General features: G+C 38.8%; 1 protein-coding gene across 1 annotated transcript in view; it reads left to right on the top strand.

Moving 5' to 3' along the window:
- The window catches only part of CCDC83 (coiled-coil domain containing 83), a 74,178-nt gene that overhangs the window by 3,047 nt on the left and 46,356 nt on the right, over positions 1–24,775 (top strand). The window contains exons 2-3 of the mRNA XM_049890691.1: positions 4,772–4,894; positions 13,629–13,713. Of these exons, the coding sequence (XP_049746648.1) occupies positions 4,800–4,894; positions 13,629–13,713 (180 nt within the window). The 5' untranslated portion in view covers positions 4,772–4,799. The remainder of the gene's footprint in view (positions 1–4,771; positions 4,895–13,628; positions 13,714–24,775) is intronic.

The raw sequence follows: 24,775 nt of genomic DNA, 5'->3' as shown, positions 1-24,775 counted from the left end.
TTAATCAGCATTAAAGGAGTGATATTTTCTTGCAGATGAGTCCCCTTAGTATTTTTAAATATAGATGCATTTTAGCCTTGCAATTAACACTATTGTAAGATGTATGCTTTTTAAGAAAGATTGCTCTTTAGCAAGGCTTTGAGAGGCACCATTGTTGTTGCTGTGATGTCGTTTGACTTACCCAAGTTTATAGCTAGTTCATGGTAGAGCCGGGACAAGACTACAAGCCTTCCAATACCCGCAGAGGAATCTTTTAACTACATCATTTGAACTTTTGTCATTACCATGCTATTAAGTAGATATCTTTAGTTTTATTTGATCTACATTTATATTGAACATTAGCTAACAAATGTCGGGATCTATTTCTTATGTCTGAAAAGGTATTAAGGCAGAACTGCCACTCCTCCCAGCCTCCACAGAATCATGAAAGCACTCCTTAGGAGGCTGCTGCATATTCATGACTCCACAAAAATCCTGAAAGGAGTCATTAGAAGGCTTCTGCATGTTGATCTGGCATCTTGAAACTGTGCAGGAAGGGACTCACTCTGCGTTTTATGGGTGATCTCGCAGAGTCAAGGAAAGCAGTGTGGGGTAACTGCATATGAAGGAAATGGTTATTATGTGTTCATTTTCACTAAATAGACTTCTTACTTTGCACTGAGGACCTTTATTGTTGTTGTTAGTTGCCGTATCGTGGATTCAGACTCAAGGTAACTGCATGTGTGCAGAGTAGCACTGCTCTCCATAGGGTTTTCAAGGCTACCGCCTTTCAGAAGCATATCGCCAGGCCTCACTTCCAAGGTGCTTCTGGGTGGGTTTGAACCATCAACCTTTTGGTTAGTAGTCCAGTGCTTAACAATTTTCACCACATAGGGACTCCTGAGAAGCATTTGGGGAATATTTTTTAAAACATTTTCAGACAGAAAATGATTATGGAGTAGACTTCTCACGTGCTTTCACTCCATGATGTACAGTAGAGAGTGCCCAAACAGAGTTGGGAGAGGAAAAACACAAAAAAATGATAAGAGAGATGTCATGGTAGAGGCAAAGATCTCAATAGCATTGCCTACGTGATTTTGGTAAAGTTTCCCCCCTCCCCCCACAGAGTTTTCTTTGTCTACATTCAGCTTAGTTCAGATGAAAAGTCTTTTAAAAAGTTGCTCATTATTTTTTAAAGTTCTGCTGGAGTCTACTTCTTTCTTCCTACCAGCCTGAGTAGGGATTTTGTCTCTTCTATATTTTGTAACTGAGGGCCAGATAAAGTGTTGTGCATGGAGGCAGCACTGACTGTAAGTTTGCAGATACTGAAAAATAGATGACGTGTTTATTTGTCAGGAATTACTCTAAGTAAAACCTTTCTGGAACATAATTACATTTACTTTGTGAATATTTTTCCAGGATTCTCATCCTTTACTGAGACAGAAATCTTCTAGGTGGTCAGGAACTGTAAATTATTGGAAATCTTTATAACAGTCCCTATTGTTTGTAGCACACTGTCAAATGCAAAAGTATATTTTGAGATACTGTCATTAGCTACAAGCCGGCGATGGGTTTCGGGTCATCAGCTCACCATAGAAATCCAACCCTTAAACAGGCAATCCAAATTGGCTCACTTATTTTCTTGCAAGTGTGTGAAACAATGAATCTTAATATAATTTATGCAGAAATCATTTGTGCTTAACGGATCCACATTTTCACTCACATTTTATTAAAATTCTTTGCAGTGAACTGCAGTTAGGTAACAAATTATACATTACTCATAGCAGGTAAAAACACAACAGCCAGGTAACTGAGGTAATTGAGCAAAATGAGGTCATTTTCCCCCCTGTACCAATGGGTATGACAGGATGGACTGTAACACTTGGTCTCCTCCATAAGACTCAGAAAATCAGAGATTAATGTTGACATTTGTTTTAACTTTTAAATAAAATATTTTATAGTAAAGTTGGTTGTTAAATAGTAAAGGTTACTGTTTTAAAATGCAACGCTTGTCAGCATGTTATCTTTGTATATACTACTGAAGTTAAAAATTCTGGTTGTAATATAGAAAATAATATAAAAATTCAACTGCATCAGAAACAAAAGAAGGCATTTTTTCTTAGTTTCTGTGAACCGTGATGGTTTAATGATGACACATTTTGGTATGTAGCTTATGGAATTATTCTCAATACTTTCATGCTTAATATATTACCCTCTCTTAATGTATTAAACTTTTGTGTCATCTGTGTGCTTTTCTGTTGGAAAGTATCGTAGTATATTTGAATATACGTATACTCAAATCTGTTAGCATATAGAGACTTACCCACTTGGCTAGAAAAAAAAAGTCTCAGACATGAAGACTGAGCCCTCTGGAGATCTGGTTATGTGAGCAACATGTGTATAGTGAAAAAGTATGTTTTCATTTCAAGAGTTTTTCCACTGTGAATCTGAATGATCTATGTAGATTGCTGCATATATAACTGATTTAGTGATCCAAATCCATGATGAAGGTTGATGATAGCAAAAACCTCATGAATTAGTCTTTACATATATTATTGTATCTGATAGGAGGCAGACATCCTCTGCTTTATAGTAAACTGGCATTTGACGAAGCATGATCTGGAGTGATAACTGAAGGGAAAGAAGGGATATAATACTTACTAATGTCCCACTATATGTCAGACAGTATTCTAGGTCCTTTGAATATTAACTTATTTAATCCTTAGAACAGCTCTTAGAACGGTAATTATTCTCACTTTACAGATGATGAAACGGAAGCTCAAAAAGATTAAGTGACCTACTCAAGGTCATGTAGATAACACGTGCTGGATCTAGAATTAAAATCATGTCTGCCTAATTCATTCATCCATCTACTCATTTATTCATTTGACAAGGATTTATTATGCATCTATGTGCTAGCCCGGGAAGTACAGTAATGAAGAAAAATTACATCATTCCTATTCTTGTGGAGTTGACAGCCATTTAAACAAATAGTTACACAGGTTATGTTCTTTCTACCACACCAAACTACTAATACATTGAGGATTAGCACTCATTCTTCAGAGAGTAGTGGGAATTCAAAGATAAGAATCCGGTAAGGAAGACTATAATCTGAAAAGATGCGCTTTAGTACTCAAGCTAAATCCATGAAGTGTTCCTGCTTACTATAAACATCTGTGAGCAGTGGGCCTTGAGTTCCCCTTTTTAAAAATATTACTCTTTAAAATCAGGAAAGGTGTACATTAGGGTTGTATCCTTTCACCATAACTGTTCAATTTGTATACTGAGCAAATAATCCAAGAAGCTGGACTACTTGAAGAAGAATGCAGCATCAGGATTGGAGGAAGACTCATTAACAACCTGTGATATGCATATGACACAACCTTGCCTGCTGAAAGTGAAGAGGACTTGAAACACTAATGAAGATCAAAGACTGTAGTCTTCAGTACACATTACACCTCAACATAAAGAAGACAAAAATCCTCACAACTGGACCAATAAGCAACATCATGATAAACAGAGAAAAAGTTGAAGTTGTCAAGGATTTCATTTTACTTGGATCCACAATCAACAGCCATGGAAGCAGCAGCTAAGAGATGAAATGACATATTGCGTTGGGCAAATCTGCTGCAAACTACCTCTTTAAAGTGTTAAAAAGTAAAGATGTCACTTTGAGGACTAAGGTGCGCCTGACTCAAGCCATGGTATTTTGAGTTACCTGATGGGCATGTGAAAGCTGGACAATGAATAAGGAAGACTGAAGAAGAACTGATGCCTTTGAGTTATAGTGTTGGTGAAGAATGTTGAAATATACCATGGACTGCCAGAAGAATGAACAAATCTGTCTTGGAAGAAATACAGCCAGAATGCTCCTTAGAGGCGAGGATGGTGAGACTTCATCTCATGTATTTTGAACATGTTATCAGGAGGTACCAGTCCCTGGAGAAAGACATCATGCTTGGTAAAGCAGAGGTTCAGCAAAACAGAGAAAGACCCTCAATGAGATGGATTGACACAGTGACTGTAATAATGGGCTCATAATAGCAACAATTTTGAGGATGGCACAGGACTAGGCAGGATTTCATTCTGCTGTACATGGGGTCGCTATGAGTCAGAACCAACTCAACAGCACCTAACAACAACAGCAACAAAGACAACATTCTTGATAATTTTTATTATTAGGTGTAAAAGCAATTAATAGCTGATGAACATTATTAACAACACAACAGTACTCATTTACATTTTTAAACTTCTTAACCGTATATAAAACACTTTCATATGTGCTTTCATGTGATATTTATAACAACCTTAGCCAAACCTAGTTCTTTTGGATCCTAGTTCTCTTTCTTGGTGTGCATAGAAAGTTATGGTTTTGTTGTTTGGATTTTTTTTTTGTTTCCATAACAAATTTATCGAGCTGCTGTTATGTGCAGTGCATTCTGCCCAGCACTGTGGGGGAAATAAAATGATCGAAAATGTTCAGTCCTTGCCCTTAATGAAGTCTGATGGGGCAAGAAATGTAGATGGACAACACGGGAATGAGTTTCTTAGGAATTTTGGGGTAGAGGAAATGCTATCCCTGGACTAAGCATGGGATTCACCATTCTCCAGAGTCCAGTTGATTCGTGATGTTCCAGCATGGTGGTGGCTGTTAGGTCTGGGGGCATAGAAGCTGTTTGCATGGAAAAGCCAGTTTTAAATTAAGTCCTAGCAGGTCCTTGTCTAGAATAAATACAAGTAGGGGGCAAAGATGGAATTTATTACTTTTCTTGTTTGTCTCTTTTCTAAACAGGTGTATGTGTTAATAGCTAACCAGCACAATGGAAAACACAGCAAAAGTAAGTAAAAAGGATATCCAAGATGGGCCACCAAAAGAAGTCAAACTGCCTGTCAGTGAAGCACTTCTAGACTATCAGTAAGTTTAGATTTTGAAATCCAAAATTTCACATACGTGAATGACAGTCATCATTCAGACTCCTATAACTCCACATGGGAAATTATGCACTCAGCAGTCGCCAAGGGAGTAGAAGTGAGCTGGAGACACAATTGCACTTTTGTGCTATGTGCGTATTTTTAAAGATCCTTGAAATTTTGAATGTAACGTAGGCCAAGCAGTAGCTATGAAACAACAGCCGTTGAAGTGACCTTGGCTCTCTCCCCCTCTCCTTCCATGGTATAGTCACTCTGCCCTGTACACACAAGCTGGTTTCTCTCTTAAAATACAACTCAGAATGTTTGATATACAGTTACAGCAGAGTACCCATTGCTATCGAATCAACTGCAACTCACAGTGACCCTAGGACAAAGTAGAACTGCCCCCACGGGGTTGGCAAGGAATGGCTGGCTGGTGTATTCAAACTGTCGACCTTTTGGTTACCAGCTGAGCTCTTAACCACTGTGCCACCAGGGCTCCTATACCAGAGGAAGAGGAAATTTCCCTTTTTTATTTAAGCTTTAATCTGTAGACATTCTAACTTACATTATCCCTAGTGGCTATGGATCAAATCCAAGTGATTTAAGGAGAAATATTTTTAATAGTAAGAACATGTAATATTGTACTCTGAAGAGCTTGAAACAAAACTGGAGATGGCACCTATTCTATGTGTGTATTAATCCAACTACTAGATAGTAAGCTCTTTGAAAGCTTTTGAACCTCAATTTTTGGGGCCAGATAGGTGTTTTAATGTATAATTATTAAAGAATGAATGAATAAGCATTAGTCATTTCCCCAATAAGACTGAAATTTACCTCATTCATGCACTCATTCAACAAGGACAAGGCAGTGCTAGGCACTGGGGTACAGCAGTGAACAGGACCACATGGTCCCTGCCGTGTTGAAGTATAAACCAAAAAACAAAACAAAACCCATTGCCATCGAGTTGATTCCGACTCATAGCGACCCTATAGGGCAGAGTAGAACTGCCCCATAGTTTCCGAGGAGCGCCTGGCAGATTTGAACTGCAGACCTCTTTGTTAGCAGCCATAGCACTTAACCACTACACCACCAGGGTTTCCTGATGAAGTATAGGAGAAGGAAATTAACAACTAATTCAAGCTTTTAAAAATATTATATAACTGTAATTATGGTGCTATGAAAGTATAGAGTGCTGTGTGACGGTATAACTAAAGGACTTGACCTAGTTTGGGGCGCCAGGAAAGGCTTATTTGAGGAAATGATGTTTGAGCTGATCCTGGAAGAGGAGTAGGTGTTGTGCAAGCATAGAGTGGTGGAGAGAATGCTTATGGAAAAGACGCTGGGGTGGGAAAGAGCTAATCACAGTCCAGGAACTGAGAGAAGGCAGAGGGAGGGTGAGAGGGCACGAGCAGACACTGGTAAGTTATGTAAGAGTAAGATCAAGCAGAGCCTATTAGAACACTTGGGATTTGGGAATGGGACGCCATTGAATCCCCACTGAAAGCAGGGAGCCAATGATGAGGGTGACTAGGTCTTTGTTTAAGAGAATGGTTTTTAACATCTATCAGGGAAAATCCATCTCTTCCTTGAGAGACTCCAAATCTATTCATATGTTGTTTTTAGAAGGCAGTGAAAGTATCAGCAGACTAAGAACCATTGGAAGGGGCTTTTAACACAGTTCCCTTTAATTTTCTACTTGAGATAACATTCAATAATAATCATATACTATTCACACTCATTTACCGACATAACCAAAAACCTCCCTCATCTCAGGAAAAGTGAACAAAAAAAGTGGACCATGAACATAACCTGGTCCCTAATTTCCTTTCAAGATTTATAGTGATGGCATCTAATTACAGCTGTTTCTCTATATTTGGGTCAACCAGAGTCCAGTCTCTTTCCTCTTTAACAGGGTTTTACAAAGAGGCAAAAATTCATATGATGTAGAGCAAGATATGAACTGAACATCACGTTTTTTGTTCTCGTCTTTATTAAAACTAAATAATCTCAAGGGTTGGAACAGCCAAAGCCTTGTTGTATCATGCTCTGCTAGTGATAATTTACTCATTCCATGTGTTCCCAGGTGATAGAACTTTTGTCTAATGACAAACAGCTAAAATACCCCCTCACTGTCTGAGGAAGGATTATCCAGTAGGCTTCTGGCAGCATCTTATCTTTCTCTTATGCTACCCCAGCCCCTAACAAAGCCTTGAACATATAATATGTAGCTGATTAATGATTACTGAGCAAATGAACTTCTTTTTGGTATTGTATTACTTATTTGTATGGGTAGTTTGGGGATTTGTATTTTTATATGGACAGAAAACCAAAACCAAATCTGTTGCTGTTGACTCATAGTGACTCTACAGGAAGAGTAGAACTACCCCATAGGGTTTCCAAGGAGCACCTGCTGGATTCGAACTGCCGACCTTTTAGTTAGCAGCTACAGCTCTTAACCACTACACCACCAGGGTTCCCATATGGAAAGTGTCATTGGAATATTTGAGATGAAGGGAAAAAAGATGGAGGGTAATTTCTGCTTGGCTCTCCCTCAATAAACTGAATTCCTGAAGACAGGGACTGTATTTTATTCCTCTTTGTAACTCTAGTACCTAGCACGGCCTGATATATTGTATGAGCTCAAGATTTCTTTGTTGAGGAAATATTGTTCAATCTTGTTTGAGAGCAGAAATCACACTCATGAAAGTGATAAAATGAAAAGTACTGTATTGTTCTAGTAGCGTCTGAGTTCTCTAACCTCAGGAGGAGAAGAGAGAATCACCATCAACATAAAGCTGATTCCTGTGAGGTGGAGGTCAGACATACCTCCATTCTCCAACTTCTTTACCATTCCTAACACTGGCCATCCCTCTATGGCACTCTGTTTCTCTGCTGGATTCCATAATTTGTTGCAGTGGCCACACAGAACTCACAGACATACTTACAGTTGAGTGGTATATTAAGGAATTAACAGGGTACAACTCGGGATCAGGACCAACAGGCTACAACCCAGGATCAGGATCAATAGGCTACAACTGGTGTTAGGATCAGGAAGCATGTAGGCAAAGTTTGGGAGCTCCCCCAAACTAGAGAGCACATCCCTTCCTTCTTCAGTGCAGGACAGCTCTGTCAGCTCCTCTTGACTGTGCAAGTAAGCAGGCCCTTCTCTCTGCCCTGCAGGCCTCCCCTCAGGCCCAGCAGGACAGGCCTCCTCTTAGCCCCCTCAGGACAGACTTCATGGCCTTGCATCCCCTCTGGCAGCCTCTAAGGCCTCCTCTCAGCCCCCTGAGAATGGGCTTCCTCTTGGGCGTGCCTGCCCCCACTCAGCTGTGCAGGCCTCTCTGCCTTTGACCTCCCTGCTGTCAGCCTCCCCATGCTAATTGACCCTATGCATAGCCAGTGTAGCAGCTTTGTTCATCCCTCTCTTAGCTGCAAACCTGTGTTACAGCTCTTTTAGGAGGTTCCTTGCTTCCTCTCTCTCTCTCTCTTTCTCTTTTTTCTCTTCTCCCCTCTTCTCCTTTCTTTCTTCTAAAACCTCCATGTGGCTGGCTACATATATTAGCAAACTCCTTGTCAATTTCAAGGCATGGCCTTCCCAGCAGGGCCATGAAATGACCGGTCTCCGTGGTGAACCATAATCACTTCATTTGCATAGTCTATGGTATATTGACCAATCCCTGCAAGGCACGTAAAATATACCAACCACAGGGCAGGCTGTAGCCCAGAGCCAGACAAAAAGTATCAAACCATCAAGTTGTTTATGGTTTACCCAGGAAATGTCAGTCAATCTGGACGAAAGTAACAAACCTTCTGGGGGAGAAAACTAGGGCAAAGGTAACATCTTAGGGCTTGGAAAAAAACCTCTTAGGCTGTTTTTCCGAAGAACTAAGGCAAAGGCAACATGTTGTTATTAGGTGCTGTGGAGTGGGTTCAGACTCATAGCAACCCTATAGGACAGAGTAGAACTGCCCCATAGGGTTTCCAAGGAGAAGCTGATGGATTTGAAGTGCTGACCTTTTGGCTAACAGCTGAGTTCTTAACCACTGCACCACCAGGGCTCAGGATCTCATTTCAGCACAAGTGCTAATATTCAATGATGAGATGTCCGGCCATGAAACAGGCACTTTATTACCCATGTTGAGGGTATAAATTGTTCAAAAATCCTGAAAACATTGGCAGTAACTATACAGAACCCCTGCCCTTTGATCGGTTAATTCCATATATGTAGGGACTCTATCCCAAGGAAATAAGGCCATGAACCTCTTTGGTTGTGAAGAACTGACAGTGTCAAAGATAAATTGATAAAGTGGTCCTATCTGAATAATGGTGGTATTTATTTTCTCCTCCCCAGTTTTCTACAGTGAGTATTGATATAGAAATAAGTATGGATATACTTTATATACTTTACTATATATTACTTCATTGATTTACCATTCACTTGCTTCAGTATTTAGTGTAACGTCAGATACTAGAGTACTGAGTAGATGAAGGAGAGATATGAAAAGGAAAAAGTATGTGAAGAATGATGAAGACTGAATTCCTCACAGTGGCTAATAGTGTGGAATTCTGAAGTTAAGCTTCATTGGATTCCTGGTAAATCTGCCTCTGCATGAGGCCTGAGGAGGTTCAGGTGAATTCCAGGGCACAGGCTCAGCTGTTAGACCTGAAACCACCAGGAGGGGGTGTGTCTTAGGCTGGGTTCTCTAGAGAAGCAAAACCAGTAAAGCATATAAATATGTATAGAGAGAGATTTATATCAAGGAAATAGCTCACACGATTGTAGAGGCTGGAACGTCCCAAGTCCCTGAATCAGGATAGAGACCTCTCCCAATTCATGCAGCCCCAGAGGATGGCAAACCCAAGACCAATAGCTCAGAAAGCAGGCTGCAGCTCACAGACTGTGAAGGTTGATGAATTCCAAGATAGGCATGCAAGACCGCAAGGTTCTCCTGACTAGGGTAGCTGCAGGGGCTGGCAAACCCAGGATTGGCATGTCGGGAAGCAGGACTCTTGCTCTCAGGCTGTGAAGATTGGCAATCTCAAGATCAACAGGTAAGCTGCCACCTCAGATCCCAAGAACCAGAGGTCAGACGACAAGAGGCAGCTGCTGAATCCAGAACAAGCCAAAAGCCTTGGAAAGGTGAACAGGAAGGAAACAGGTGGCAGATGGCAGAGAGATGTAGGCTGAGGGGGCGATGAGCTGCCACAGGCCCGCCCCCAGCAGTACACTCAGCAGATTCCATCATGGGGGTGATCACATATCAAATTTCAACAGGGAAGTGATCACAACATTATACATCTGCGAAAACGCTGAAAATCATAGCCCAGCCAAGTTGACACACAATCTTAACCATCACAGGGTGCAAACTGTTAAAGTACTTGGCTGCTAACCAAAAGGTTAGAGGTTTAAGTCCACTTGGAAGAAACGCCTATCGAGCTACTTCAAAAAATCAACCACTGAAAATCTTCATGATGCACGTTTCTATCCTTACATACAAGGGATCACCTGAGTAGAATCAACTTGACAGCAACTGGTTTGGTTTTGGTTTTACCATGAGCTCCACAAAGGGGCTGATGAAGCCACCAAAATATTTAGGGCATCTCAGAATTCCTCCTGAGGCTTGCTGATGCCACACCTGAGGAGATCATCATGAACTACTCACTGGAACCTGAACACAAGACAAAACCCTAGATCATTTGCTCCTAACTGCCCTGGTTAGGGGCAAGAGGGGAGGTTTATGTGTAGGGTTGCCAGATTTAGCAAATAAAAATACAGGATGCCCAGTTTAATTTGAATTTCAGACAAACAACAAGTGATTTTTTTTTTAGTATAAGTATGTCCCATGCAATATCTGAGGCTCCATTGTTGCATGCTCAGCCATCACCAAGGAACGTTCTCAGCTGAAATCAGGAGTCAGTCTTCCAACCGCTCATCCAAAGACCCAGTTTGAACCAATGGAGACCACACACTTGAGATTTATTTGCTTGCTTCACCCATGCTTAGAAATATTACCATATGTCATGGATTGAATTTTGTCCCCCCAAAATACCTGTCAACTTGGCAAGGTCATAATTCCCAGTATTGTATGATTAGCTACCATTTTGTCATCTAATGCGATTTCCCTATGTGTTATAAATCCTACCACTATGGTGTAACAAGATGGATTAGTGGTAGTTATATTGATGAGATCTACGAGATTAGCTAGTGTCTTAAGCCAATCTCTTTTGAGATATAAAAGAGAGAAGCAAGCAGACAGACATGGGGACCTCATACCACCAAGAAAGCAGTGCCAGGAACAGAACGCGTCCTTTGGACTTGAGGTTCCTGCACTGAGATGCTCCCAGACCAAGAAAAGAATGATGCATCACAAGGACCTTCCTCCAGAGCCAACAGACAGATAAAGCCTTCCCCTAGAGCAGGCACTGTGAATTCAGACTTCTAGCCTACTACAGTGTAAGAGAATAAACTTCTCTTTGTTAAAGTCATCCACTTGTATTTCTGTTACAGCAGCACTAGATGACCAAGACACTGTATTTATAATTGCAGGAATTATGAATAACTTGCACACATTTGTGTATAGGCTATTTTAAGATAATTTTCATTTATAATATTTTTATAATTAAAAATCAGAGTTAGAGAAGGTACTCCTTCAAGATTCTACACACCTGAGCTTTAGGTAAGAAGTAAAAGATGCTTTTTACTTACGTATAGCCTTTTTTTTTTTTTTTAATAGCCTTATTTTTTACTACTGTGTGGAGACCACTCTGTAGTTGTTTGTTGTTGTTACATGCTGTTGAGTTGATGCTGACTCAGAGACCCTGTGTAAAACTACTGTCTATAGTAATCTTTTCATTTATTATCTATCTCATATCCTGTTATTTCCCTCATAGCATTTATCACAATGTGTAAACAATATGTTTATATGTTTACTTCTTTGTTGTCTAGTAAAGTGTAAGCTCCTTGAGGGCAAGGATCATGATGGTTTTGTTTCATGCTGTCTCCCTAATGCCTAGTACAATGCTTGGCACATAGTAGCAGCTCATTAATATATATTTCCTTTATGATTGTATGGAAGGCAACACTGAGCAATTTAAATGGCAAAATTTTAGAACTAGAAAGGAACTGTGGAGATCATCTCTTTTCAGTCTTGTTATTTATAGAAGAGTAAGCCAAGGCATAAAAAGGCTGAGCATTTTTAGGCAATTAGTAGAGAACCAGGACTAAAATCCAAGTTTCATAGTACACAAACAGAGATTTTTTTGCCGTTAGAAGATTTGCTTATTTTGTTTTTATGTTGCGTTATCTCACCATTTGGAAGGAAGGCACTTTTTCTTTACAAAGAACCATATACATAAAAATAAATGATATTTGGGGGGACAAGGCTGAAGACGTAAGATTCTGATTCAACTGAAATTTGCAAAGCACTTACTTTATGCCCAAACCCTCACATATGATTTCTTATTTCACTCCTTACAATAAAGTTTAGAGCTATACCCCTTATACCCATTGCCATCCAGTCGATTCCTACTCATAGTGACCTTATAAGACAGAACAGAACTGCCCAGTAGGGTTTCCAAGGAGCGCCTGGTGGATTCAAACTGCCGACCTTTTGGTTAGCAGCCGAACTCTTAAACTACTATGCCACCAGGATTTAGAGCTAGGTATTATTTCCATTTAACAGCTTGGAAATTGAAGCCCAGAGGATTAGCTTGCGTGAGACCACATAGGTAAGAAGTGGTAGGGACAAGATTGAAAACCAGAGTTTCTCACTTTCTAACCACTCTTCAGTCTTAAAAAAAAATATGCTGTATTTTTGTTTTTAACTGAGGCAAGGGATGTTGTTAGTAAGTGTTGTTGAGTCAATTTTTAACTCACAGCAAGCCCATGTGACAGAGTAGAACTGCTGCATAGGGTTTTCTAGGCTGTAACTCTTTACAGGAGCAGATCACCAGGGATTTTTCCTGTGGAGCCACACTGAGTGCTTCCAACAGCCAATCTTTTGATTAGCAGCCAAGCATTTAACTGTTGTGCCACCAAGGCTCCTAGAGGCAAGGGAGGTAGCGTGAAGTTATTTCCTTTGCTTATTTTGCTCTTAAATTTAAAGTTACAAGATTTACTATGTAATAGCCATATTAAGATCTGATTAGCCCTTCGAATAGCTATCACAGGGTCTATAGCAAAGCCATTCTGTTCTTTTCTCTCTTTCATACCTAGCAGATGCTTAAAGAATGTTGGATGTTAAAGAAATGTAGTTGTGCCAAGATAGAGGCTTTTATTATTTGTGTAAGACATGGTGTACTAATGAACTTGAACAATAGGCACGCCTAGTTTACCTTAGTATTTCAAGATGTGGTTGTCCTTATAAATTGTTTTGTCATAGTTTGTCATTTTTATCTGAACGTTATTATACTTTGGGAAAACATGTTTTCTGTATGCCCTTTCCTAGGTTTTCTTTAAGTTGAATTATTTATAATTAGAAATTACAAAATTGTGAATGGAGATTGATTTTTTTCAAAAACAAAGCAAAACTTGCATCTCCTCAATAGATATTTTAGTAAGCAAAATATATTCAGAAACACAAAATCACTTAGGAAAGATTCTTATCCCTAAAAATGGACTTTTATAATATATTTAATGATTCATTTCAATTCACACAATTTAGTTTAAGTTTTGTCTCATTAATTTTTCCTAAAATAAAGAATTGTAACATTTTTTGTTGTTGTTTATTCTTAGCTGTCAAATAAAGGAAAATGCAGTAGAACGATTCATGGTTCAATTAAAGAAACTTAGGGAAAAGAACCAAAAGTATCATGAAAGAGTGAGTATAAAATTTAGTGCATTTATCTAGTCACTAAACATTTACATACATGCTTTGAAAAATTGTGAATTGTGACAAAATGTACTCTAGGAAATTATCTTCAGTGCTTGGAACTGATTAATTTATAATCCGTTTAAGTCTCTTTGTACAAATGATGCAAGAAGATACTACTGTTCCCATTGTATTAATTATAATGTCAAAGGAAGCTTGAATTACATTATTTAGATCCTGAGGACACTGAATTTTATGTTCAAAATTCTAAACTTTTGAAACCATATTTATTTTTTGACTTCTTATTTCACCAAACCTCTGTATCTTTTTGCTTTTAGACTTTCAAATAGTTTACATATATAAATACCATTTTAAAAACATAACCCCAGTTGATAAAATGACTAATTGGATATTTAACATGATACATTGTTTATGTAAAATTAGATTAAAATGAATATCAAAAATGACTATCAGGACTAAATACTAACAAGAATACATTTTGGCAGCAGTAAATCATAACAAACTTCAAGGCTGTGCAAACCCTAGCCCCTGCTCGCCTCTCCAGCCTTGTCTGTAGCTGTTCTGCCCTTTGCTTACTACTGCTTCTTTCAAATCTTAGAAAACTCAATCTCTTTCTTGTTACTGTACCTTTACCCATGCTGTTTCCTTTCCCAGGAGGGCTCTTCTCTTGGCTAGCTCCTTTTCATTCCCCCAATCTAAGCTGGAATGCTGTACAAAAATATATCTCCATCACTAAACAAAAGCTCTATTAGACAGCAGCAATGAAGGCTTTTTTATCTTCGTTTCCCCAGGAGGCCTCAGCATGAGCAGGCGTTCAACAAATATTGAGTTGATTCACATTAACATCAGTGGAAGGAAGAAAATTTGAGGTCACAGATATTTAAATTGCTAAATTAAACATGACTCATTAGCAAGATATATTTTTTCTCTTAAGTTACGTCAACATCAGAAATGCCTCTCTTCCTAGCTATCATCTCTTCCCATGTATATTTAATTTTATTTGGGTTATCACCGTATTTATTATCTTTATTTCTTCCTGTTTGTGTTCATCATGCCTCTTACGACATTACACATTCCACAGTTCACCGTGTCCACTTCCTCACCTTCCAATTTGTCTTCTGCTCCTACCATTTCACCACAATGGTTCTAGCAAAATCTATTAAGGACCAATTAGCCAGGTCCAAGGAATTCTTTTTAGTCCTTGCTTTACTCCCCATCCCATCAGCAGTCAGATATAGTCACTCCTTTCATCCTGAAACTCTCTTCTTTTTTGGGAGAGAATATTACTCTCCCTTAATTTTCATTTTACTTTGACCATTTCATCTTGCTTTTCATTCTTGGAAATTTTCCTGGCCACTCATTAATTATGGTATTTACCACGGTTTTGATCTCAGTCCTTTTCTCTCACTTTAAATTCTCTTTGGGATGATCTCACTTACCACCGTGGCTTCAACTACCATATTTATATGGTGATAAATCTCACGTGATAAAATTTCATAATACCGTTGTTATTGTTGTGTGCCTTCGAGTCGATTCCAACTCATAGTGACCCTATAGTACAGAGTAGAACTGCCCTATAGGGTTTCTAAGGCTGTAAATATTTGTGTGTGTGTGTGCTTTAAGTGAAAGTTTACAAATCAAGTCAGTTTCTCATACAAAAATTTATATACTTCTTGCTATGTACTCCTAGTTGCTCTCCCCCCAATGAGACAGCACACTCCTTCTCGCCACCCCATATTCCTCGTGTCCATTCCGCCACCTTCTGTCCACCTCTGCCTTCTCATCTCCTCTCCAGACAGGAGCTGCCCACACAGTCTCATGTGTCTACTTGAGCCAAGAACGTCACTCCTCACCAGTATCATTTTCTATCTTATAGTACAGTCCAATCCCTGTCTGAAGAGTTGGCTTTGGGAATGGTTCTAGTCTTGGGCTAACAAAAGGTTTGGGGACCATGACCTCCGGAGTTCTTCTAGTCTCAGTCGTACCATTAAGTCTGATCTTTTACGAGAATTTGAGGTCTGCATCCCACTACTCTCCTGCTCCATCAGGGATTCTCTGTTGTGTTCCATCTCAGGGCAGTCATCGGTTGTAGCTAGGCACCATCTAGTTCTTATGGTCTCATGCTGATGTCGTCTCTGATTTATGTGGCCCTTTCTGTCTCTTGGGCTCATAATTACCTTGTGTCTTTGGTGTTCTTCATTCTCCTTTGCTCCAGGTGGGCTGAGACCAATTGATGCATCTTAGATGGCTGCTTGCTAGCGTCTTAAGACCCCAGACACCACTCACCAAAGTGGGATATGCAGAATGTTTTCTTAATAGATTTTATTATGCCAGTTGACCTAGATATCCCCTGAAACCATGGTCCCCAGACCCCTGCCCCTGCTACTCTGGCCTTCAAAGTGTTCCGTTTATTCAGGAAACTTCTTTGCTTTTGGTTTAGTCCAGTTGTGCTGACCTCTTCTGTATTGTGTGTTGTCTTTTCCTTCATCTAAAATAGTTCTTGTCTACTATCTAATTAGTGAATACCCCTCTCCCTCCCCCCTCTCCACCCTTGTAACCATCAAAGAATATTTTCTTCTCTGTTTAAACTATTTCTCAAGTTCTTAAAATAGTGGTCTCATACAATATTAGTTCTTTTGCAACTGACTAATTTCACTCAGCATAATGCCTTCCGGATTCCTCCATGTTGTGAAATGTTTCACGGATTCATCATTGTTGTTTATCGATGCATAGTATTCTATATAATTTATTTATCCATTCATCTGTTGATGGGCATCTTGGTTGCTTCCATCTTTTTGCTATTGTAAACAGTGCTGCAGTGAACATGAGTGTGCATATATCTGTGTAAAGGCTCCAAAGTGGTTGAACCATTTTACATTCCCACCAGCACTGTGTAAGTGTTCCGGTCTCTCCACAACCTCTCCAACATTTATTATTTTGTGTCTTTGGATTAATGCCAGCTAAGGCTGTAAATCTTTATGAGAGCAGATCTCCAGGTCTTTTCTCCCATGGAGGCATTGGTGGGTTCGAACCGCCAACCTTTTGGTTAGTAGCCAAGTGCTTAACCACTCTGCCACCAGGACTCCATATGCATACTATACACACACACACATATAAAGGCTGGTGAAATACCCTTGCCGCCTTGTACTGCCACATCTATCTTGCCTATCTGCAACTTTGAAAAACAGATTTTCGTGCTTCTGTGACTGGGCTCCCAAGCACAATTGAACACATAAACACAGTGACATTAAAAGTTTGTAGCTTCCAACGCAGTTGAATCTCAGCACTGTTAAGCAATCCGTTTTGCTTATCCCTGGTCAGCTCTCCTTCTTGATCACCATGGTGGTTGAGCTGAAACTTAACTCTCCACTTCAGCTTCCCTAATGCTGCTTTCGTTGAGTGCACTCTCAACAAATAACTTAAACTTCTACTTGAGTGGGAAAATAACCAGGTTTAAACTCCCTCATCTCCCTTTCTCTTCACTCCTTAATTTATCTGTATCCTCCCTTTCTTCTCTTGGTGAGAAAGAGGATTGGTCCTCTTTTTCTGAGGTCAGTTTTCCTATGCATGCCCTGGGTTCCATCCCAAACTCTTCCCCTAGAATTTGCTGTATGTGTAATCTTCCACCTATGCTGTTCAAGATTCCCTGGGTGGTCCAAATGGCTAATGTGTTCAGCTGCTAACTGGGGGGTTGGTGGTTTGAACCCATCCAGGGACTTTTAGGAAGAGAGACCTGGTGATTTACTTTTGAAAAATCATGGTCACTGGAAACTCTGTGGAGCACAGTTCTACTCTGAAACACGTAGGATCACCATTTGTCGGAATCAATTCAGTGGCAACGGGTTTGGTTTGTTTGGTTTATACTCTCTTCAAATTGCTTTTTGGCATAAACTCCACTGGACTTGCCAATGTGCCCAAGTTTCCATCAGTCTGAAGAAGGCAAATAATACAAAATGTCCTATGATCTTCCCTCCCGTCAGGGTATCACCATAACACTATCACTCCTTTCACTCATTCATTTAATAAACTTTTTTTTTTTAATTCTTAATGTGGACTGGGAACTGGGAATCAAAGACGAAAAAGATCTGCTTCACTACTTTAGAAAAAATAAGAGTCTAAAAACCTAAGCCAATGTAATATAGCTTTTGCCAAATTTTTAATCTTCATCCTATTTAATTTCTCTGTGACAAGTGACAAAGTTACTGTCTCCATCCTTGAACTTTCTCCTCCCTGAGCTTCCAATGTACCCCTCCCTTCTCCTTTGAGTTTCTTCTCTCCAAGTGAGCCTTACTGGCTCCTCCTCCTCCTTTGCCCTTTTCTTTTTCTACACTTCCTTTGGGTCGCCTTGTCCCACTGCAAAGGATGCAACCAACCATTTGCCAGAGACTGTCAAATCTCTCTCTCTAATGCTAGACTTTCTTGTAGACTGTATTCTCAACTACCTACTAGATTTTTCCATTGAAATATGTTGTTAGGTGCCATGGAGTCAATTTTTGACTCATGACAGCCCCATGTGACAAAGCAGAACTGCCCAGGGTGGTTTTCTAGCCTGTGGTCTTTGCAGGAGCAGATCATCAGGTCTTTCTCCCATGGAGCGACTGGGTAGGTTTGAGCCAACAACCTTTTGGTTAGTGGCAACTTAACCTTTGTACCACCACGGCTCATGAGCACCTGAAATTCAATGTGTCTATAAATCAAGCCCCTTCACAGTTACAGATACTTCTTAGACATAACCAAACACCTCATAGGGTTGGTTTTCCGGGTTTGAAGGATAGGACCATAGTCTGGTGGGACATCTTAGTCAAGTGGCATAATATAGTTCATAAAGTTTATGTTCTACATCCTAGTTTGGTGAGGAGCATCTGGGGTCTTAAAAGTGCGCAAGCAGCCATCTAAGATACAAATATTGGTCTCTACTTGTCCTGAGCAAAAGAGAAGGAAGGAAACCAAAGACTCAAGGAAGAAACTAGTCTATGGGACTAATAGTCTACACGAACCACTGCCTCATCTACCCTGAGACCAGAGGAACTAGATGGTGCCCAGCTACCACTACCAACCATTCTGACCAGGGCCACAATAAGTGGACCCTGATAGAATAGGAGAAAAATATGCAACAGAACCCAAAATTCCTAAAAAAAAAAAAACCACTTATTGGACTCGTTCATTTTAGTGGCCTCCCTGAAACTATTGCCCCAAGATACTCTTTAAACCTTGAACTGAAACTAGCCCCTGAGGTCACTTAATTTTTACTAAATAACAGATTGGCTCACAAAATAAAAAATATCACCCTTGAGTACTGTGCTTCTTTAAAAAATCATCTATATGAGACCAAGTGATCAACAATTACTTTAAAACAAAGATGAGAATGTAAGGGAGCAGGAAAAGGAACAACCAGAACAGAAATATTGAGAATATTCATGCATTGTGAAGAATGTAACCAATGTCACTGAACAATTTCCGTAGAAATTGTTGAATGGGAATCTAAACCACTGTGTAAACCTTCACTGAAAACACAATAAAGTATTATTTAAAAAAAAAAAAACACTGATGAAATACGAATAAAGCGTCTAGTTTAGTTAATAATATTGTACCAATGTCAATTTCCAGGTTTTGATAATGAACTGTGGTTATGTAAGATGTTATCATTGGGGAAAGCTGGGTGAATAGTAGATGGAAACTCTGTACTATTTGGCAACTTCTTATTTTCTTTCTTGTGAGTCTTAAAAAATTAAAAGAATAAAACCCATAAAATAGCCTTACAACAAAATCAATCCTTTTTTTGTAGCTTATTTACTGAATATCTTTTTTCCTCTATTTTATAATGTGATGATTATTCTTGCCTCAAATAATAATTATTGACTCCCCTTTGTAGGATAAACATATCTTTTTTTAGCACTGAATTTTACTTCAGTATATCACTCAAAATAATTTTTCAGACCTACTGGATTTTGTAACATGTTGTCAGATCTTTTGCTTTGTATTTGAAATTCAGGTGATATTTTGAAAGTTAATATTCCCCAGACCGGAAAGTTAATATAGACCTTACTAAATTTATATATAATGCCAAATATGATTTAGTAACATTTATGCAACATCATATAACATTTTTGGGACATGTAATGCAATTTAGGAGCCCTGGTGGCACAGTGGTTAAGTGCTCAGCTGCCAACTAAAAGGTTGGTGGTTCGAACCCACCAGCTGCTCCATGGAAGAAAGATGTGGCAGTCTGCTTTCATAAAGATTTACAGCTTTGGAAACCCTATGGGGCAGTTCTCCTCTGCCTTGTAGGGTTACTATAAGTCAGAATCAACTCAAAATCATTGAGTTTGATTTGATTTTTAAATTATCACTGACTTTAGAAATATTTTACCTGTATATCATGGTAAATATTTTTAAGCTGGAATTGAATGTAGAGATCATTGTTGCCTTACTAAAATTAACATAAGTAAAATCAGATAAAGATTTATTTAGTATTTGAAACGTATTTGCTAGTGGAATTTTCCGTTTCTACAAATATAAGTGGAAAAGCCCATATTTGGAAAGAGCATTAGCAGTGCAATAGTTTGGCAAGGGGTATTTCCCCTGTTATTCAAGTTTCTACCAATATTTCATTTTAAAATAACTTATGTCCAGCCAAAAGAATTCAGTTTTTTTTTTTAATAAGCAGACAAAACATAGGTCTATTTCATGAAGAAAATGAAATATTTGATAATTGTTATGTGCCATCGAGTCTAACTGGATTCATAGTGATGTGACAGAGTAGAAGTGCCCCGAAGGGTTTTCTAGGCTGTAATCTTTTTTTTTTTTTTTAATCTTTACAGGAGCAGATCACCAAGTCTTTCTCCCAGGTAGCCAGTGGGTGGGTTTGAATCACAAACCTTTAGGTTAGCAGCTGAGTGCTTAACCATTGCACCACTAGGGCTCCTTGATACTTGGCTACAGAGTAATATAAGTTGTTTCTTTTTGGTTGCTAATATTGATTTCTTCATTTTTTAAATTAAACTTTTTGAAATAGTTGTAGATTCACATGCAGTTATAAGAGACGCTGTGTATTCATTACCCAGGTTCCCTTACCATATTCTAAAACTGTAGTACAATAAGATATTGACATTGACAGTACTGACATCGATACAGTAAAGATACAGAACATTTCCCTCACCACAAGGATCCCTCATTTTTCCCTTTTATACTCACTTACTTCCCTCCAGATCCCACCATCTCCTTAAGCCCTGGCAACCATCAATCTGTTCTCCATTTCTAAAATAAATTTTGTTATTTTAAGAATGTTATATCAAGGGAATCATATGTAAATAGCCTCTTGGGATTATTTTTTTACGGAATATAATTCTCTAGAGATTTATCCAGGTTGTTGCAAGTATCATAGCTTGTGCCTTTTTATTGCTGAGTAGTATAGCGTGCCATGGATGTACTGGAGTTTTTAACCATGCTCCTGTTAGAGGACATCTGGATTGTTTCCTGTTTTAGGCTATTGTGAGTAAAGCTTCTGTAAACATTCACGTACAGGTTTTGTGCGAACAAAAATGCTCAGGAGTGCAATTGCTGGGTCATATGGTAGTTGCATGTTAGTTTTTTTTTTTTTAAGAAACTGCCAAATTATTTTCCAGTCTGGCTATACCATTTTGGATTCCCACCAGCAGTCTATGAGTGTTGTAGTTTCTCTGCATCCCTTATTAGCAGTTGACGTTGTTGCTATTTTTATTTTAGCCAGTCTAATAGGTGTGTTTTTAATTTGCGTTTCCCTAATGGCTAAAGGATTTCGTTTTACTTGGATCCACAGTCAATGACCGTGGAAGCGGCAGCTGAGAAATCAAATGACGCATTGCATTGGGCAGATCTGCTGCAAAAGATCCCTTGAAAGGGTTAAAAAGCGAAGATGTCCCTTTGAAGACTAAGGTGCCCCTGACCCCCCCCCCCCACAAAAAAGGTGTTTTCAGTCTTCCCACATGCATGTGAAAGCTGGACAAATGAATAAGAAGACTGCAGAAGAATCCATACCTTTGAATTATGGTTTTAGTGAAGAATACTGAATATAACATGGACTGCCAGAAGAACGAACAAATCTATCTTGGAAGAAGTATGGCCAGAATGCTACTTAGAAGCGAGGATGGCAAGCCTTTGTCTCACATACTTTGGACATGTTATTAGGAGGGACTAGTCCCTGGAGAAGGACATCATGCTTGGTAAAGTAGATGGTCAGTGAAAAAGAGGAAGATCCTCAAGGAGATGGATTGACACAGTGGCTACAACAATGGGCTCGAGCATAGCAACAACTCTGAGGATGGCACAGGACCAGGCAGTGTTTTATTCTGCTGTACACAGGGTCACTATGAATCGGAACAGACTGGACCGCACCTAGCAACAGCAAACGCTAATGGTGTAAACATCCTTTCATGTCCTTATTTTTGCCACCTACGTATCCTCTTTGGTGAAATTTTTCTTCATATCTTTTGCCCAGTTTCTAAATGGATTGCTTGTTTCTTGTTTTGTTTTGTTGTGTTTTTTTTTTACTGTTGAGTTTTGAAAGTTCTTAATCTATTCTAGATACTACTCTTTTGTTGATTATGTGGTTTGCAAATATTTTCTCCCAATTCATAACTTACCTCTTCATTCTCATACAAGGGTCTTCTGCCGAGTGAAAGTTTTTAATTTTAACGAAGTTTAGTTCCTTCTATGGATCACGATTTTAGTGTCAAGTTTAAAAACTTCGTCTAGCCCTAGATCCTGAAGATTTTCTACTATTTTTTTTTCCTAAAAGTTTTATTCTTTTACATTTAAGTCATGGTCAATTTTGAGTTAATTTTTGTATAAAGTTTGAGACTTAGATCAAGATTCTTTTTTTTTTTTTTTTGGCCTACAGATGTCCAATTGCTCCAGCACCATTGGTTAAAAAGGCTTTTATATGGAATTGCATTTACACCTTTGTCAAAGATCAACGGACCATATTTGCGTGGGTCTGTTTCTGGCTTCTCTATCCTGTTCTGTTAATCTGTGGGTCTACCCCTACGTGAATACCACAGGCTTGATTATTATAGCTATATAATGAGTCTTGAAATCAGGTAAATTTGTTCTTCCCACTTTATACTTCTTTTTCAGATTTGTTTTAGCTGTATAGTCCCTTTGTCTTTCCATACAAATTTTAGAATTTCCTTGTCTAAATTACAAAAATATCTTGCTGAAATTTTGACAGGAATTGTGTTAAACCTGTATATCAACTTGGGGAAAACTGACAACTTGACTAAGTCTTCTAATCCATGAACACAATGTTTTTTCATTTATTTAGATCTTTGCTTTTTTAGTGTGTGTATACATATATGTATATAGATATATATGTATACATATATAACAAAACATTCGCCAGGTGAACATTTTTGACATGTACAATTCAGTGATACCGATTCTATTGATCATGTTTTACAACCATCACTGCTGTCCATTTCCTAATTAGTACATAACCGTTAACAGATGCTCACTGCCCCTTAAACAAGCCCTCCCCCTGCTCCCTCCCTCCTACCCCAGTAACCGCTAATAAACTTTGGTCTTTATACATTTGCCTATTTTAAATATTTCATATAAGTGGGATCATATGATATTTGCCCTTTGTGGCTGATTTATTTCACTCACCATAATGTTTTTACATTTTATTCATGTCGTAGTATGTATCAGGACTTCATTTAGATCTTTGATTTCTTTTATCAGCATTTTTTAAAGTTTTTAGTATATAAATCTTAAACACGTTTTATTAGATACTTTTGCAGGGTGTAGGATTCTGGGTTGATAGTTTTTTTCTTTCAGCACTTGAAAAATGTGCCACTTCCTTCTGGCTTCCATGATTTCTGATTTTAAAAAATGCCAATTTTCTAATTGTTTTTCCCCAATAGTTATCAATTTTCTCTGACTGCTTCTAAGATTTTTTCCTTTGTCTTTAGTTTTCATAAGTTTAATTATGATGTGTGTTGGCGTGAATTTCTTTGCATTTATCTTGTTTGGTGTTTGCTCTGCTTCTTGAACCTGTAGCTTTATGTCTCTTACCAGATTTGGGAAATTTTCAGCCGTTATTTCCTTGAGTACTTTTTCAACCACATTTTCTTTCTCCTCTTCTCCTGGGAGTCCGATGACGTGAATGTTAGATCTTTTGTTATAGTGCCATAGGTCCTGAAACTCTGTTCATTTTTTTTTTTCCCCAGCCTGTTTTCTCTATGTTGTTCAGATTGGGTAATTTCTGTTGTTCTATCTGCCCCCTCCTCCATTCTGCTGTTGAGCCCACCACTGAGATTTTTATTTTAGTTACTGTTTTTTCAGTTTTAAATTTTTCATTTGATTTTTCTTCATATATTCTATTTCTTTGCTCTTGCTTTCTATTTTTTGTTTCAAGCATGTTCATAACTGTCCATAGAAGCATTTTTAATATGACTTTTTAAAATATTTGTCAAATAATTGTAACATGTCTGTCATCTTGGTGTTGGCATCTACTGAATGACTTTTTTCATTCAGTTTGAGATTTTCCTGGTTCTTGTTATGATGACTGATTTTCAGTTGAAACCTGGACTTGTTCATATGTTGTGAGACTCTGGATCTTATTTACAACCTTCTGTTTTGCCTGGAGTTTTTTGACACCACTCTGGCAGGGGAAATGAGGGTGTTGCCTCGTTATGCCAGGTGGAGGTAGAATTACAGGTTTCCCACGAGGTCTCCACTCACACTGTTGGAGGGGGCTTGTTACCATCCATCAAGGCTCCATAGTTGGCCGCCTTTGACACCACCCCAGTGGGTGTTGGAGTACTTCATTACAGGATCCCCACTCTACCTTTGCAGGCATGGGTGGAGGTGGGGCGACAGTTTTTTCTATGGTATTTGACTGAAGTGGATCATTTATTGTCTAAAAGTTTTCCATCTTGCTAGGTTGCCTCTTTTTTGGTCTTTTGGCTAGAGAAGGCAGACTTTTGTTGAGGCTTTTTATGTCTGCAGGTAGTAGTGTTTCTAGGTTGCCAAATGCTTCAGCGCCATGTCTGCAATATATGAGTCAAAAAGA

The sequence above is a fragment of the Elephas maximus genome, chromosome 7 (assembly GCF_024166365.1).
Source record: "Elephas maximus indicus isolate mEleMax1 chromosome 7, mEleMax1 primary haplotype, whole genome shotgun sequence".
Lineage (NCBI taxonomy): Eukaryota > Metazoa > Chordata > Mammalia > Proboscidea > Elephantidae > Elephas > Elephas maximus.
The sequence above is the reverse complement of the archived record's forward strand: the minus strand, read 5'-3'. Positions and strand labels throughout refer to the sequence as shown.